The sequence below is a fragment of the Hemiscyllium ocellatum genome, chromosome 15, assembly GCF_020745735.1.
Source record: "Hemiscyllium ocellatum isolate sHemOce1 chromosome 15, sHemOce1.pat.X.cur, whole genome shotgun sequence".
In the NCBI taxonomy this organism is placed as follows: Eukaryota; Metazoa; Chordata; class Chondrichthyes; order Orectolobiformes; family Hemiscylliidae; genus Hemiscyllium; species Hemiscyllium ocellatum.
In genome coordinates this window covers 32,002,593-32,019,745 of record NC_083415.1, presented here as the reverse complement: position 1 = coordinate 32,019,745, position 17,153 = coordinate 32,002,593, and the positions used below count along the sequence as shown (strand labels likewise).

Below are 17,153 nucleotides of genomic sequence, written 5' to 3'. Positions count from 1 at the left end.
ATGAAAAAAACACCTTGACAGGAGCCACTTGCCTTGCTCGAAGGCTGCAGGTCAGGTTCCAATCAGTGTTAGAACTCTGTGACCAGCTCCTTGTTGAAAAAAATTAAAACACTGCACTTGGCTGAGATCAGGTCAGAGAAGTGCTCTGTAAAGTTTCTGGTGGGTAAAATGATCTGCTAATAGCCTTCCTACTCCGTTATGATGGCATAGGATGAGCTAGTGCCCTGAATGGGGAGTTTAAGTCAAAACAGTTTGTGGTGAGGAAGTCTGTTCCTTTGGTAACAAAGTGCTTTCCTCTCCCAGTTAGCTGAACTGCTAGAAGCAGTTCCAGATTGAGGTTAGTTTCTATCTCTCAACATATCAGGACCTGGGCTTATGAATTTCCCTCACTACAATTCTAAGGATTGGCAGCTCAGAAACACTCTCAGATGTTTATAAAGGTTTTCAATTTGGAGTCACTTAATTATATGTTAATTTAAAGCACAAAAAGAAGACGTACATACCAAAATGTCTATCCGAGTGTTTACGCTTGTTTAGGAAAATGTTGGGTCCGTTTTCTAAGGAAAGCTATGCTGGCATTGGAGACAGTCTGGGGAAGGTTCACTAGGCTGAGACCAGATATGGTGGGACTATCTTATGAGGAGAGGTTGAGTAGTTTATGCCAGTACTTATCGGAATTTATAAGAATAGGAGATGACTTTATTGAAACATATACTTTTCCTAGGGGACTCTAGAGAATAGGTACAAAGAGGTTATGGGAAAGTCTCGAACAGAGTGCATAATCTCAGAATAAGGGTCGCACTTTTAGGACAGAAAGAAAGGATTTTTTATCAACTGGTAGTGAATCTGGAATTCTTTACGACAACTGGGTCATTAAATTCAAGGCTGAGATAGACAAAATTTTAATCAGTAAAGGAAACAAGAGTGATGGAAAAAGGCAGGAAAGTGGAGGTGGGGATTATCAGATCAGTCATGATCTCGCTGAATGGCAGAGCAGATATTTTGGACGAAATGGCATACTTCTGTTCCGATATCATATGGTCTTATGATTAAGCCTCTTTCCATATAATTGCACATAACCTGATAAACACAATTTTTGTTCTGTTACTCATGGAATATGATCATCGCTGGCTGGGCCAATAATTATTGCCCAACTTAGTTGCCTTCAAGGTGATGGAGGTGACCTGCCTTCTTGAACCACTGCACTTCATATTTTGTGGGTACACCCACCGGGTTGTTTGGAAGGGACTTCCAAGATTTTGACCTAGTGACATTGAAGGAATGGCAATATATTTCCAAGTCAGAATGGTCAGTAACTTAAAGAGGAATGTGCGGGTGATGGTGATTCCGTTTATCTGGTGCAGCTATCACTTTAGATGGTAGTTCTGGTGGGTTTGGAAAGTGCTGTCTAAAGAGCCATCTTTTACATGGTATACACTGCTGCTACTGTACATTAGTGGTTCAGGGAATGTATAATTGTTGATGTGTCAACCTCGTGGCCTGCTTTATCCTGGACAATATCAAGCTTCTTGGGTTTTGTTGGAGCTGTTGCCATCCAAGCAAGTGGGAGATATTCCAGCACATTCCTGATATGTAACTTGTAGATCGAGGACATGCTTTGGGAAGTCAAGAAGTGAGTTACGCACTGTAGTATTGCTATTCTTTGAGCTAATCTTGTAGTTGCAGTATTTATATAGCTCATTCAGTTCAGTTTCTGGTCAATGATAACCCTATAATGTTGCTCGTGGATGTTTCAGGAAAGTAATGCTATTGAATGTCAGGGGGTGATAAATTCTTCATTCTTTGCAATGATTTCTGTTTATAGGATGTTTTAATTAAATATCTCAAGGCACTTCATAGGAGCATTAAGATTCTTGCGTCACAGTGGATAACGTCCCTAGCTTCAATGGTTGCCTTCTTATCCAAAACATGAAGGCTGAGGCATGTGGGTCAGATCTGTCTTTGTTCAGAGAAGTCAAGATGAAGATATTCTATCTTGTATATTCTACAGCCTGCAACAGCGAGGATGCCAACTGTGATAACAGGCACATGACTTCTGAGAAGGAACAACCAATAACATTTGTGAACGACTCGCACTGGTCTACTTTTTTTTGCATACTTCAAAATAGAGCCATGCACATGCACATTCAGTATTATTCCTTTGCAAAACTTCTTTGTCTCTCTCAGTTTTACACTGCAGCTGTTAGTTGGCCAATACATCTATGCATGTGGCAAAAAGACTCTAACCAACTGGATGATACTAGACTGTTGGTCAAACAGCCTTGGTTCCCCATTTTCAATAACAACAAAACAAGTCTCAATATTTTTTAATGTCCCTGTGATGTTTCACCAGCATAGCACATAGTAGGATCCGATAATTGGTTTTCGATTCCAGGTTAACAATCCCATGCAACAACACACTTACGACAAATGAATAGAATTTGTGACTAACGTGTGGCATTTGGGTTTCGATTTAGAAGGTGGATGCATTTCAAGGCAAACGGCGTCGCTCTTTTAAAAAATAAATCTCATCCCTAAAATTTCTGGATAAGACCATGAGTAACAGTGCTGTGTGGACCATTATATTTTACGTCCTCACGCCTCATTATTCGGTTTTCATGTTGAGGGTTTGACGCCCACTCACTGGTGAGTGAGCTGATTTCTCAGTTTCGCTTGTTGCCTGCTAATGTTGCACATCTCTTGCCCTACTGTTCACTGTTCTTAGATGAGCTGTTGGCGGCGCCGGAGCCCGCGGAGCTGCGGCTGGAGGTGAAGCAGCGCAGCGCAGCCCCTTCTCCCAGTCTTTCAGTGTTCCTGTCCCGGCCGAGTTTCTGACCTTCATCCCGGCACCGCAGAGTGGGCAGGTTAGTGAGGAGCCTAGACTTCACTAGCAGCTACTTCCCTTTCCGCAAGGCAGATGCTGCAAACACTGACTGACTGCCCAGCTCGGCAGCTCACCTTTGTTACGTTATTTTATTGTCACATTCTGAATCTGTTCTTAGCCGAGAATCAGATGCCAGGATTGAGTATTATCCATCAGCTGACCGCTCTTGTTTTATTGTTAGATATGCTGTACAGGCTTTTTGCAATGCAATTGTGTCTCGGAGTCTGTTCTCACTTCCTGGTTGTGGCCTGATTAGTATTTTTTAAATTCAGAATATTATGACGGGTATTCACTGACTTGAAAACGGCTGACCCTTATCGGGTAGCATATGTTGCCTGATTGGTGTTTCTTCTGTTAATGTAATCGCCTAATCTTCTCAAAGGCTAGTTAACACCGTCATGGATGTCAAAGGCCTAAAGCTACAACCTTTCAGATTTATGCCCAATCAGATTTCCGCGTATATCAATGATAAATTAACGAACAAATTAACCGTGACCAGCCCTCTAAAGGCTTACTATAACAAAACTTAAATAGAAACTCATGAAATGAAATTAAAATTTGTCGTTTGTTTGGGGGTGGGGAGATTATTGCCACAGGAGCTGGATTGCACAATCAGTCACAGAAACATACCCAAGCATGGTATGTTTGTGTGGCACATTGGTAATGCTCCTATCTCTCATCAAGTTGATTAGAAACTATCTCCCAGGCATGGTTCTCAGAATGGTCCTGAGGAAGGGTCACTTGTCCTGAAATATTAACACTGATTTCTGTCCACAAATGTTGCCAGGTCTGCTGAGCTTTTCCAGCAATTTCTGATTTACAGCATTTGCAGTACTTTCAGGTCTTATTCGACCATTGACAATTGCCTGGACCTGTTAATGGCCACTTTGGCTAGGCCCAGGATCAGACTCATGAAGAGACATTCTGACAGAGGTCTTCAAAATCAAGAGTGGGTTGGATAGTATGGATAAGGAAAAGGAACAAGGGCAAGTGGGCATAGATTTAAAGTGACCTGCAAACAAATCAAGTGTGAAGTGAGGAAAAACTTTTTCACTCAGTGAGTCGTTATGATGTGGAAAGTACAAGAGAAGCAGGTTTGATAGAAGCTGGTTCAGTTTAAGCTTTCAAGAGGGAATTGGATGATTATTTGGCTATAATTATTGTGTAAAAAGTGAGGTCTGCAGATGCTGGAGATCAGAGCTGAAAATGTGTTGCTGGTTAAAGCACAGCAGTTTAGGCAGCATCCAAGGAACAGGAAGTTCGACGTTTCGGGCCAGAGCCTTTAATCCCTGATGAAGGGCTCTGGCCCGAAACGTCGAACTTCCTGTTCCTTGGATGCTGTCTAACCTGCTGTGCTTTAACCAGCAACACATTTTCAGCTATAATTATTGTGCAAGGCTATGGGTGAAGAAGCAGGAGATTGGCACTTGGTAAATGACACTCATTTTAGCAAGCTGCAGTAGGCATGATGGGCCAAATGAACTCCTTCTGCTTTATAATACTTTTGTAATTCTGTGATCCCCGCCACGCCAAATGACCAGAGATCAGGAACATGTGAATGAATTGCAACCAAAGTTGAAGAGCACTCAGACTTACAATATGAGGGGCTGCAACATCACAAAAGTCCGTGAAACTACTTAACTTATGGCTGCAGTGTCCTGGTACATGCAAGACCCACCAAGCAAACTGTGTGGTAAAGGAGGAGACTCCTGGTTAGAACACATCCCACTGAGGGTTCCCTACTACCTTTGGAATGCCACATGCATTCAGATGGTTGGTGAAGGTGTGGTATGAAGGGTGTGCTGCTGCAGCCAGTACAAGAAACCTGTCTGTGTACAGTGGAATAGCATGGAGGTAATTTCTATGATGCAGCTCAAATTGTAGGGCTGGGAGTTTAGACTCATCTATGTGTCTGTGTCAAAAGCTGCTCATTCTCTAATGAATTAAACAAGTTTTACTCTACTCAATTGTATTTCCCATCATCTTTAAGCATGTAGGACTCAATACAGTTGTACCTGAAAATGTGTTACTGGAAATGCGCAGCAAGTCAGGCAGCATCCAAGGAGCAGGAGAATCGATGTTTTGGGCATGAGCCTTTCTTCAGGAATCAATACAATTGTATAACTATTAGTGTAATTTCTGTATAATTTCCTCACATTAGGAATTTCAATCAATTCTTGCTCAAGTTCCACAGATATCAAGGCTGACAGTCCAGGGCACTACAGAGGGAGTGTACTTTCAAAGCTGCTGTCTTTCAGATGAGACGTTAAAGCTGAGTTCTTGTCTGCCCTCTCAGGTGGATGGGAATAATCCTGGGACACTGTTCTGAAGAAGAGCAGGTGTAAATATTAACCTAATATTTACTGGGTTAGCCCAAATGAAATGAAATAAGCATAAACAGATAAAGTCTAATAATTATAAAGTCCTTGGTTTTGATGTGTTTTGTGTCTGAAAGAATGGGTTTGTATTTGAATCCTTTTTAATTCAACAGAAATAGACTGAACTGTCACGACAACTCTGAAAGGCTGGAGTATTTGTTTAAAAGAGACCAGAACATAAGATGTGATAATGTGGACTACTTATCACCTAAACAGAGAATACTTGATCATAGAATTGTGCTGCGTAAGGGGCCAGCAATGGTATTCTGAAGGTGTAGTTTAGCCACACCATTTCATGGATGATGAAATTGTCCCCAATCACCTGGATAGGTGTAACTCTCCAGCAAAGAGAGTTGAGAAGCTCCACAAAATCCAGAACAAAGCAGCCTGCTTGATTGGCACCCCATCTGCCACCTTAAAAATCATTCACTTCCACTTGTGGCACTCAGTGTGTGCCATATACAAGATGCTTTACGGCAGCTTGACAAGTCTTCTTTCACAGCACCTTCCAACCCCAAGACTTCTACCACCTAGAAGGGCAAAGGCAGTGGGAACAGGAGAACACCAGAATTTGCAACTTAACTGGCAAACCCCACCCCATTCTGACTTGGAGCCATATTGCTGTTTCTTCACTGTTGTCAAAATCCTAGAGCTCCCTTCTCAACAGCATGTACTGCAGCAAGTCAAGAAAGTGACTCACTACCAGTTGTTAAGCAGCAGTTTGGAAGGGACAATAAATGTAGGCCGAGCCAGCAAAGCCTATTTACTGTGAAAGAGAAAACTAAATCTTTAGTCAATGTAAAGTTACTATCTTTTCAGGCTTATAAATTTTGAAAGGTAAACTGTGTTAAGTATAGATGAGTTAACAATTCTTTCCAACAAAATGTTAGTAAAGCCAGGGTAATTGTTGTTGGTCCCTGTCAGCAATTACATGCCTCTAGCCTCGATCTCATCAACCTAAGGCAGTCCTGAACACTGGTTGAGCCCAAATTCAACATCTTCCTCACAACTGTGCTATTACCGCAATCTCTTTCTCCCACCTTCACGTCACTTCCTCTACTACCTGACCCCCAGATTGCGTGACCTCCAAGCTCAGCTTCTCGTCTTGGTAAACTGTAAGGAAATTTACAATAATCCATAGCAACTAGTTACATGACATTTAAAGTACATGACAATCTCCTGTGAGACATTGGGCTCAATTTAAAAGTATACATTACTATTAATGAAACATTCTGGATAAAGACAACAAGGCTACACATTAAAACCTGGCTAGCTCCTTGCAGGACATCACTTTTAGACCCCGATGGGTGGAGCAAATCATGTAATGCCTGTTAATCCTTTCAGATATTAACTGCTTGAAACAACATTCTCCACAAACTTTATTTTTTGGTTATTAAATTCTTTATACATTTGATTCAAATACATTAAGTACACTTACTGTCACTCCATCACTTCCCAAGTCTCTGATTTAATGAACTAAGTCAATCCAGCAGTTTGACTGAGTTTCCTGATTGAATATGTATTGAACTGAGTGGGATCATTGTTTAACCTTGTTCCAGAATTGGCACGATTTTGATTTTAAACTCTGTGTTGTAGTTCGCTGCTCGTTGCTGATGAAGTTTCCATTCTTTCTGACAAACATTGTTGTCTATCCATGGACCTGATTTGTGGGGTTAACAACCTTGGAAAGATAGGGAGCTGAGATTAAAGTCTTCTCTCAATCAGTGGTTCTGATGAGAAGCCACATTGTAATGCAATGGAGCAGTGCTTTAGTAGAACTGTGAAGTCTGTGTTCTTTTGACTGTTTGGACTCGCAGGTAGATAGGGTAGTGAAGAAGGCATTTGGTATGCTTTCCTTTATTGGTCAGAGTATTGAGTACAGGAGTTGGGAGGTCATGTTGCAGCTGTGCAGGACATTGGTTAGGCCACTGTTGGAATATTGTGTGCAATTCTGGTCTCCTTCTTCCTGTCTGAAAAATGTTGTGAAACCTGACAGAGTTCAGAAAAGATTCACAAGGATGTTGCCAGAGTTGGAGGATTTGTGCTATAGGGAGAGGCTGAACAGGCTGGGGCTGTTTTCCCTGGAGTGTCAGAGGCTGAGGGGTGACCTTATAGAGGTTTACAAAATTATGAGGGGCATGGATAAGGTAAATAGGCAAAATCTTTTCCCTGGGGTCCGGGAGTCCAGAACTACAGGGCACAGGTTTAGGATGAGAGGGGAAAGATATAAAAGAGACCCAAGGGATAACATTTTCACACAGAGGCTGGTACGTGTTTGGAATGAGCTGCCGGACGAAGTGTTGCAAGCTGGGGCAATTGCAACATTTAAGAGGCATTTGGATGGGTATATGAATAGGAAGGGTTTGGAGGGATATGGGACAAGTGCTGGCAGGTGGGACTAGATTGGGTTGGGATATCTGGTCGGCATGGACAGGTTGGACCGAAGGGTCTGTTTCCATGCTATAAATCTCTATGACTGTATAACTAGTGATCTGTTGAAATCCTAAAATGGTTACAAATTTCTCAAATATCTTTGACATACTGGTCCATTATTGGGTATAATCACATCTGGGATTACATGAGTGACACATTTTTCAGGTGGCATCTTGACAACTGAACCCACAATGACGAAGGATCATACTTCACTATCATAACAGAATCTCATGCTGTCTTCGATATATCTTGTCACAATTATCATAGGAACAGAGAACAAAGGCCATTCAGCCTGTCAAGCCTGCTCTGCCATTCAGTATAATCATGAATATTTTAATGCATTTTCCTCACTCCCATTCCCATAACCCTTAATGTCATTGGTAATTAGAAATCTATCAATCTCTTCCTTAAAGCTAATCAAAAACTGAGCTTCCTGTGGTAGACAATTCCAAAGGTTAGTAAAAAAAATTCTCCTCTCAGTACTAAATGACATCCCTCTTATTTTTGAATAATGTCCCCCATTCTAGACTCCCCAATCAGGGGAAACGTCTTATTGGCATCCACCCAGTCACTCCCTTCAATTATTTTGTAAGTGCCAATTAGATCACCTCTTATTCTAGTCATAGAGCATGGAAACAGACCCTTCGGTCCAGCTTGTCCACATTGACCATGTTTCAAAACTAATCGACACTCACTTGCCTGCGTTTGACCCATATCCCTCTAAACCAGTCCTATTCATGTACTTATTTGAATATCTTTTAAATGTTGTAACTGTATCTGCATCCACAACTTCCTCTTCCATTCATGAATTACTGTCTGCATTTTTAAAAAAAAGTTGCCCCTCATATCTTTTTTAAAGCTTTCTCCTCTCACCTTAAAAATATGACCTTTAGTTTTGAACTCCCTCACCCTCGAAAAAAGACATATGCTATTCACCTTATCGATGCCTCTCATGATTTTATAAACCTCTATAAGGTCACTCAGTGAAAAAAAAACATAGCATATCCAGCCTATTTATATATCTCAAACCCTCCATTCTCAGTAACATCCTGGTGAATCTTTTTTGAACACTCTCCCATTTAGTAATATCCTTCCTATAGCAGGGCAATTAGAATTTCACACAGAAGAGGCCTCACCAACATCTTGTAAACCTCAATATAATGTTCCAACCCCTATACTGAAAGGTCTGAGCAATTAAGGCAAATGTGCTAAATGCCACTTTAACTATCTTGTCTACTTGTGACACAAATTTTTTTTAAAATGTACCTGAACCCTTGGGTGTCTCTGTTCAAAAATATTACTCAGGGCCTACTATTAACTGTAAATGTCCTGTCCTTGTTTGTTTTACCAAAATGCAATAGCTTGCATTTATCCAAATTAAACTCCAGCTGCCACTGCTCAGCCCATTGAATCAATTGATCAAGATCGCTTTCTAATCTTAGATAACCTTTTTTGTTGTCCACTACACCACAAATTTGGGTGTCATCCACAAACTGAATAACCATGCCTCCTATATTCTCATCCAAAGCATTTATATAAATGACAAAATAAAAAAAAACAAATTCTTTAAAATTCTAGTGAATTTGGCCAATATCTTTTCATAGGATCCCAGGAATAAGTCAAGCGAACCTTTATTGCACTCTCTCAATGACATAATGTATTTCTTGAGATAAGGAGATCAAAACTCCACATAGTACTCAGATGCAGTCTACAATTGAAGCAAGGCCTCATTACCCCTGTACTCAAATCCTCTTACATCAAAGGTCAACATTCCATTAGCCTTCCTAACAGCTTGCTACACCTGCATGTGAGTCTTAACTTATCATCAACACTCTTCAATCTCTTACCACTTATAAGACATCTGCACACCTGTTTTTCTCCCAAAGTGAATAACCTGATATTTTACTACATTATATTCCATTTGCCATGTTCTAACCTACTCATTAAGCCTTTCTAAATCCTGAAGCTGTTTTACACCTTCCTAACATAATGCCTTTCCATCCAGCTTTTCTCCTTTCTGCTTCTAATTTCGAAATATTACGTTTTGCCTCCACCTCAAAAACCATTGAAATATGTCGTCAACAACAAGCTACAGATGCTAACTCATATTGTACCCTATTGCAGTCATATTCCCTGCTGTTTTCTGTCTGTTAGCCAATCATTAATCCATAAACAGTATGTAACTTCTTATCCAAAGAACTTTAATTTTTCAAACCTACCTCCTGTGAGGGACTGTAAAACTTCAACAAGGTTGTCAAACACAATTTCCCACTTGCAAATGTATGCTGTCTATGCTGAATCAGGCAGGCATCTATCTCATTATATAATAGATTCTGTCATTGTTCCTCCCACTGATGTAAGATAACTAGGCCTGTACTTCCTGGTTTTCTTTCCCACTCTGTTAATAGTGGGGTGACATTTACTGATGAAGGGCTTGTGCCCAAAATGTTGACTTCCTTGCTCCTCAGATGCTGCCTGACCTGCTGTGTTTTTCCAGCACCATACTTTTCGACTCTGACACTTACTACCTTCCTATCTACAGGAACCATTCCAGAATCGATAGAATTTTGGAAGATAATCACCGTTGCATCCAATGATCTCTGTAGCCAACTCCTTCAAGGCACTGAGATATAGACCATCAGGTCCTGAAGATTTACCAACTTTCTGCTCCATTAGTTTAAATAGCACCGTCTTTTTACCAATGCTAAGTTGCTTAACTGTTCATTCTCCCTGGCACCTTGGATGTCTAGTTATGGGAGATTTCTGGTATCTTACATAGCAAAAACAAACACAGTTTAAATATTTAGTTTCTCTGCAATATCTCTCTGTTTCCCATCACAATTTTTCTGAGTTTAATTGTAATGGACCCACATTCATGTTAGCCAACTGTTTCCTTTTATTTACTTTTTCTGTTTCTTTTTGCGAGATTGCATTCTCTCCTTCCTTTTCAGTTCCTTGGTCTTCCATTGTTGTACTCCACAAGGCTTCCAATACTCAGAATTACTGCATTTCTGGAAACCTTATAGGCCTTCTTTTTTGGTCTTATACAATCCTTGAGCATCATTTGTCAGCTATGGTTGACTGACATTTTTTTGATGATTCTAATGTGTAACTCTCAAAACTATTCATTACCCTTAGAATAAGTATGAGCTTACTCTGAAAACCCAGTAAGTAATTCCTGAAGGGAAAGTAGAGAAAACAAAGTCTTCAATACAAAAGAAACACCCAACTTTTACTTAAAAGATTGGTGATTGGAAATATTAACCATACCCAATCAGCTGCTTTTCCCCTCAAACATGACATCATGTTGCCATTATTCTTAGTATAGTTAAGCCAATCAATTTCTGTCTTATTTCGTCACCCACTCTCTCTTCTTCTGGAGACTTCATTTCTGGGCACAAACCTACCTAAATCACCTCGTTCAATCTCTGCCCCAAACTCTCACTTTGACCCAACTTCCCAGTTATTCACTCTGTCTCAAGTTTACTCAAATTCACAACTGATCTTGGAGGAACCTGTTTGGGAGAGGTCACAGCACAGAAACAGGTAAGTAAATAGTTTTAAGTTTGGCCTTACAGTAAGTCTGCAGTAGTGAGTAGAGTGGGTTCTTTCTTGATTATATGTTTTATTGTGGGCGGCACGGTGGCACAGTGGTTAGCACTGCTGCCTCACAGCGCCTGAGACCCAGGTTCAATTCCCGACTCAGGCGACTGACTGTGTGGAGTTTGCATGTTCTCCCCGTGTCTGCATGGGTTTCCTCCGGGTGCTCCGGTTTCCTCCCACAGTCCAAAGATGTGCGGGTGAATTGGCCATGCTAAATTGCCCGTAGTGTTAGGTAAGGGGTAAATGTAGGGGTATGGGTGGGTTGCGCTTCGGCGGGTCGGTGTGGACTTGTTGGGCTGAAGGGCCTGTTTCCACACTGTAAGTAATCTAATATGTCTCTGGATTAAACTTAAAATATAAACAATAAGTATTAAGTTAGCCTGGAGCAGTATTTTGTAGAGGAATAAGACTGTGCTATTTTCTGGGTCTGCAGATTGGAAGAAGCAAAAATGGCCCTTAATAGAGATGTGCTCTTCTTGTCAGATGTAGGAGTTTAGGGAGAGTTTTGTTATTGAGGATTATATCTGCAATAAATACCTTTGGTTGTGAATCCTATCAGATCAAATGGATCGTTTGGAGACACAGTTAGAGGCAATGAGGAATTTACAAGAGCAAGGAGGTGTGATGGAAGACAGTTATTGGAAGGGAGAAAAGTCACAGATATAGTCACATAGATGGGTTAACTCAAGGAAAGGTAAGAGAGGTAGGCAGGTAATGCAGAAATCTTCTGTGGCAATCCCCATTTCAAACAAGTTTGCTGTTTTGGAAAATGTAGGAGGTGATGGATTCTCAGGGGAACAGCCAAGTTTCTGGTATTGATCTGGCTATAATGCAATTAAGGGTACGTCGGTTTACAAGAGATCAATTTTATTTGGGGACTCTCTAGTCCAAGGCACAGAAAGACTTTTCTGTGGCCAGCAGCTAAAAAATCAGGATGGTGTGCTGCTTCTCTGGTGCCAGGGGCGAGGATGTCTTCGAGAGGTTGAAGAATGTGCTCAACGGGGAGAGGGGCCAGCAGGCGGTCATTGTACACATTGGAACCCGGAACCAATGACATAGGAAGAGAAAAGGATGAGATTCTGAAGGGAGAATATAGAGTGAGGCAGGAATTTAAAAAGGAGTTCCTCGAGAGTAGTAATACCTGCATTACTCACTGTGCTATGAGCTAGTGAGGCTATGAATAGGATGATAGAGGAGATGAATGCATGGCTGAGGAGCTGGGAGTATGGGAGAAGGATTCACATTTCTGGATCAATGGAATCTTCTGGGGTAGAAGTAACCTGTACAACAAGGACAGATTGCACCTGAATTGGAAGGGGACTAATATACTGAAAGCTAATATACCCAAGCTAGAGCTGCTTGGGAGGATTTAAACTTGTAAAGTGGGAGGGTGGGGCATAAGGAGATAGTGAGTAAAGAGATTAATCTGAGACTTAGTACAGTTGAGAAAAGAAGTGAGTCAAACAGTCAGGGCAGGCAGGGACAAAGCAGAGAACAAGGTAGGGCTGATAAATTATTTCATTGCAATAGGCCTGACAGGGAAGGCAGATGAACTTAGGGCAGGGGTGGGATCATGGGACTGGGTATCAGCAATTACAGAAACATGACTCAGAGGACTGGCAGCTTAATCTTCCAGGATACAAATGCTACAGGAAAGATAGAAAGGGAGGCAAGAGAAGAGGGGAAGTGGCATTTTTGATAAGGGATAGTGTTACAGCTGTGCTGAGGGAGCTATTCCCGGAAATACATCCAGGAAAGTTATTTGGGTGGAACTGAGAAATAAGAAAGGGATGATCACCTTATTGGGATTTTATTATAGACCTCCTAATAGTCGGAGGGAAATTGAAAAACAAACTTATAAGGAGATCTCAGTTATCTGTAAGAATAGTAGGGTGGTTATGGTAGGGGATTTTAACTTTCCAAACATAGACTGGGACAGCCATAGTGTTAAGGATTTATATGGAAAGGAATTTGTTAAGTGTGTACAAGAAACCTTTCTGATTCAGTATGTGGATGTATCGACTAGAGAAGGTGAAAAACTTGACCTACTCTTGGGAAATAAGGCAGGGCAGGTGACTGTGGTGTCAGTGGGGGGTACTTTGGGACCATAATTCTATTAGTTTTAAAATAGTGATGGAAAAGGATAGACCAGATCTAAAAGTTGAAGTTCTAAATTGGAGAAAGGCCAATTTTGACGGTATTAGGCAAGAATATTCAAAAGCTGACTGGGGACAGTTATTCGCAGGTAGAGGGATGGCTGGAAAATGGGAAGCCTTCAGAAATAGGATAACGAGAGTCCAGAGACAGTGTATTCCAGTTAGGGTGAAAGAAAAGTCTGGTAGGTATAGCAAATGTTGGATGTCTAAAGAAATTGAGGGTTTGGTTGAGAAAAAGAAGGAAGTATATGTCAGGTACAGATGGGATCGATCGAGTGAATCCTTAGAGTATATAGGCAGCAAGAATATAGTTAAGAGAGAAATCAGGAGGGGCAAAGGACACATGAGATAGCTTTGGCAAGTAAAATAAAGAAAAGTCCAAAAGGTTTTTACAAATACATTAAGGAGAAGAAGGTAATTAGGGAGAGAATAGGGCCCCTCAAAGATCAGCAAGGCAGCCTTTGTGTGGAGCAACAGGAGATGGGGGAAACATTAATCAAGTATTTTGCCTCAGTGTTTACTGTGGAAAAGGATATAGAATGTAGGGAAATAGATGGTGATATCTTGAAAAATGTCCATATTACAGAGGAAGAAGTGCTGGATGTCTTGAAAGGCATAAAAGTGGACCTGATCAGGTGTACCCTAGAACTCCTGTGAGAAGCTAAGGAAGTGATTGCTAGGCCTCGTGCTGAGATATTTCTATCATCGATAGTCACAGGTGAGGTGCCGGAAGACTGAAGGTTGGCTAACGCCATGCCACTGTATAAGAAAGGTGTTAAGGACAAGCCAGAGAACTATAGATGGTGAGCCTGATGTCGGTGGTGGGCAAGTTGTTGGAGGGAATTCTGAGGGACAGGATGTACAAGTATTTGGAAAGACAAGGACTGATTAGGGATAGTCAACATGGCTTTATGTGTGGGAAATCATGCCTCACAAACTTGATTGAGTTTTTTGAAGAAGTAACAAAGAGGATTGATGAGGGCAGAATGGTGAACGTGATCAATGTGGACTTCAGTAAGGCATTGAACAAGGTTTCCCATGGGAGACTGATTAGCAAGGTTAGATCTCGTGGAATACAGGGAGAACTAGCCATTTGGATTCAGAACTGGCTCAAAGGTAGAAGACAGAGGGTGGTGGTGGAGGGTTGTTTTTCAGACTGGAGGCCTGTGACCAATGGAGTGCCACAAGGATTGATGCTGGGTCCACTAATTCTTCATCATTTATATAAATGATTTTGATGTGAGCATAAGGGGTATAGTTACTAAGTTTGCTGATAACACCAAAATTGGAGGTGTAGTGGACAGCAAAGAAGGTTACTTTGGATTACAATGGGATCTTGATCAGATGGGCCAATTGGCTGTGGAGTGGCAGATGGAGTTTAATTCAGATAAATGCGAGGTACTGCATTTTGGGAAAGCAAATATTTACAGGACTTATACACCTAGGGAGTGTTGGCTGTACAAAGAGACCTTGGAGTGCAGGTTCATTGCTCCTTGAAAATGGAGTCGCAGGTAGATAGGATAGTGAAGAAGGCATTTGGTATGCTTTCCTTTATTGGTCAAAGTACTGAGCACCGGAGTTGGGAGGTCATGTTGCGGCTGTACAGGACATCGGTTAGGCCACTTTTGGAATATTGTGTGCAATTTTGGTCTCCTTTCTTTCGGAAAGATGTTGTGAAACTTGAAAGGGTAAGAAAATACTTACAAGGACATTGCCAGGGTTGGAGCGTTTGAGCTTTCTGGAGAGGTTGAATAGGCTGGGCAATTTTCCCTAGAGCAAAAGAGGCTGAGGGGTGACCTCCTAGAGGTTTATAAAATCATGAGGGGCATGGATAGAGTAAATAGACAAGGTACAAGGTATTTTCTTTGGGGGGGGTGACTCCAGATCTAGAGAGCATAGGTTTAGGGTGAGAGGGGAAAGGTATAAATGGGACCTATGGGGCAGCCTTTTCACGCAGAGAGTGGTGGAGGCTAGTACAATTGCAACATTTAAAATGCATATGGATTGGTATATGAATAGGAAGGATTAAAAGGGTTATGGGCTGGGTGCTGGTAAGTGGGACTAGATAGGGTCGGCATGGACGATTTGGACCGAAAGGTCAGTTTCTGTGCTGTACATCTCTATGACTCTATGACTATATGAAATGAAGTTTGCCTCACACTGACCAACTCTGACTTACTCGAATTATGAGTCTGCCATTGAAAACCAGTACCATTGCACCAGGCCATTCTTGTACAATCTTGCTTTAGCAGAGATGGAAGTACTTGCCAGTGTCAGAACCTTTGGCATTTTCACTTTGGTTGCCATAACCCCAGCTCTGCACCACTTTAAACACTGCAAGTCAGGCCGGTAAGTGGCTGTACTTTTGGAAAGGTCATATCTGTGAGAGGCACGTTGGCTCTATGTTTTACCAACAGGGACCTGGGAGTCTTGGTGGAGAGGAGGACTATCCTCTTTCCCAAGGAGCACTAGAACTTTGCCAGCCTGGTCCAAAGTTGCCTCTTGGATCAGTGTGTGTTCTACAGTCCAAAGGAACATGCAGCAATGCCGCAAGAAAGTTCTTCTGTGTTCCACAAGACTAAATGTCACCATCTCTGTCTCTCTGCCACTTCCTGCACAATGACTCTCATCCACCTCATCCTCCTCAAACTACTAAATCTCCCTTCCCAAGGGAGATACGTAGCATTGGATGTTATTGTGAGCAAGAGTGCCTGTCATAGATTAGGGGTAAGTTGAATGTATTTATTGAAGGCCTTGGATGCAATTAGGTCCTTTTATTTAACAAAGCAAAAGGAATTCAGGCTTGCTAACATTCCTGTAAAGTCAGTTCTCGAACATCTTGGTAGGAAGGAAGTAATGACACAAAATGTCATCATTTTAAAAAATATATTGGTAGATGAGGGGTTTTATTTTTGTTAATGCATTATGCTGTTTCAATGGATAATGACGCATTGTAGATTGCAAACAAATAACTACTCTGATTATCCATTCTTTCCATTTAGTATTTTTTAATGGAAGCAGAATCTCACAAAGCACTGATGGCAGAAGAGAATGCTTCCTGTGATGGCGATGCCCCTTCAGTGCCACTGGAGCTTCAGTTACAAGCCTCCCCGAAAGCACAGCCATATGTGTGCACTTTGAGTCCACAACTGATTGCTAAGGCACAAGAAGAGCTTCAGGAGAAACCTGAATGGAGACTGCGTGATGTGCAGGCCCTCAGAGACATGATTTTAAAAGAACAACCAAACTTAAAAACACGTTTGGATGACCCCTTCTTATTGCGTTTTCTCAGAGCTCGCAAGTTTGATTATGACAGGGCACTGAAGCTTTTAGTGAATTACCATGCAAGCCAAAGGACTTGGCCAGAGGTGTTTACAAATTTGAGGCCGTCTGCAATAAAACGTGTTCTAGACTCTGGATTTCTTACTGTTCTACCTTATCCGGATCCATTTGGTCGGTGTATCTTGGTAATTCGACCAGGTAAATAAACAGAATTGAACAAAAAATAACATAAGGTGTTAATATAAAATTGAAAGCTATCTCATTATCCAGGCTTAAATTTAATCAAAAAATCCAGACTGTGTGCAATGGTAGGATTGTACAAAGCTATTGGAGTTTCCTTTTTAATTCGTTAATGGGATAAGGACATCATTAACTAGACCAGCATTTATTGTCTGTCTTATTTGTTCAGAGGGTCGT

At 41.4% G+C, this 17,153-nt stretch overlaps 1 protein-coding gene across 4 annotated transcripts in view; it reads left to right on the top strand.

Moving 5' to 3' along the window:
- Window positions 1-2,636: 2,636 nt before the first annotated feature.
- The window catches only part of ttpal (tocopherol (alpha) transfer protein-like), a 36,024-nt gene continuing 21,507 nt past the window's right edge, over window positions 2,637-17,153 (top strand). The window contains exons 1-2 of one of the 4 annotated variants that reach the window (XM_060836345.1): window positions 2,637-2,769; window positions 16,457-16,934. In XM_060836345.1, coding sequence (XP_060692328.1) covers window positions 16,466-16,934 — 469 coding nt within the window. In that variant the 5' untranslated portion in view covers window positions 2,637-2,769; window positions 16,457-16,465. Of the gene's footprint in view, window positions 2,865-5,208; window positions 5,224-11,011; window positions 11,242-16,456; window positions 16,935-17,153 lie in introns of those variants that run through there. The other 3 variants (XM_060836343.1, XM_060836346.1, XM_060836344.1) reach the window with 3 other exon arrangements.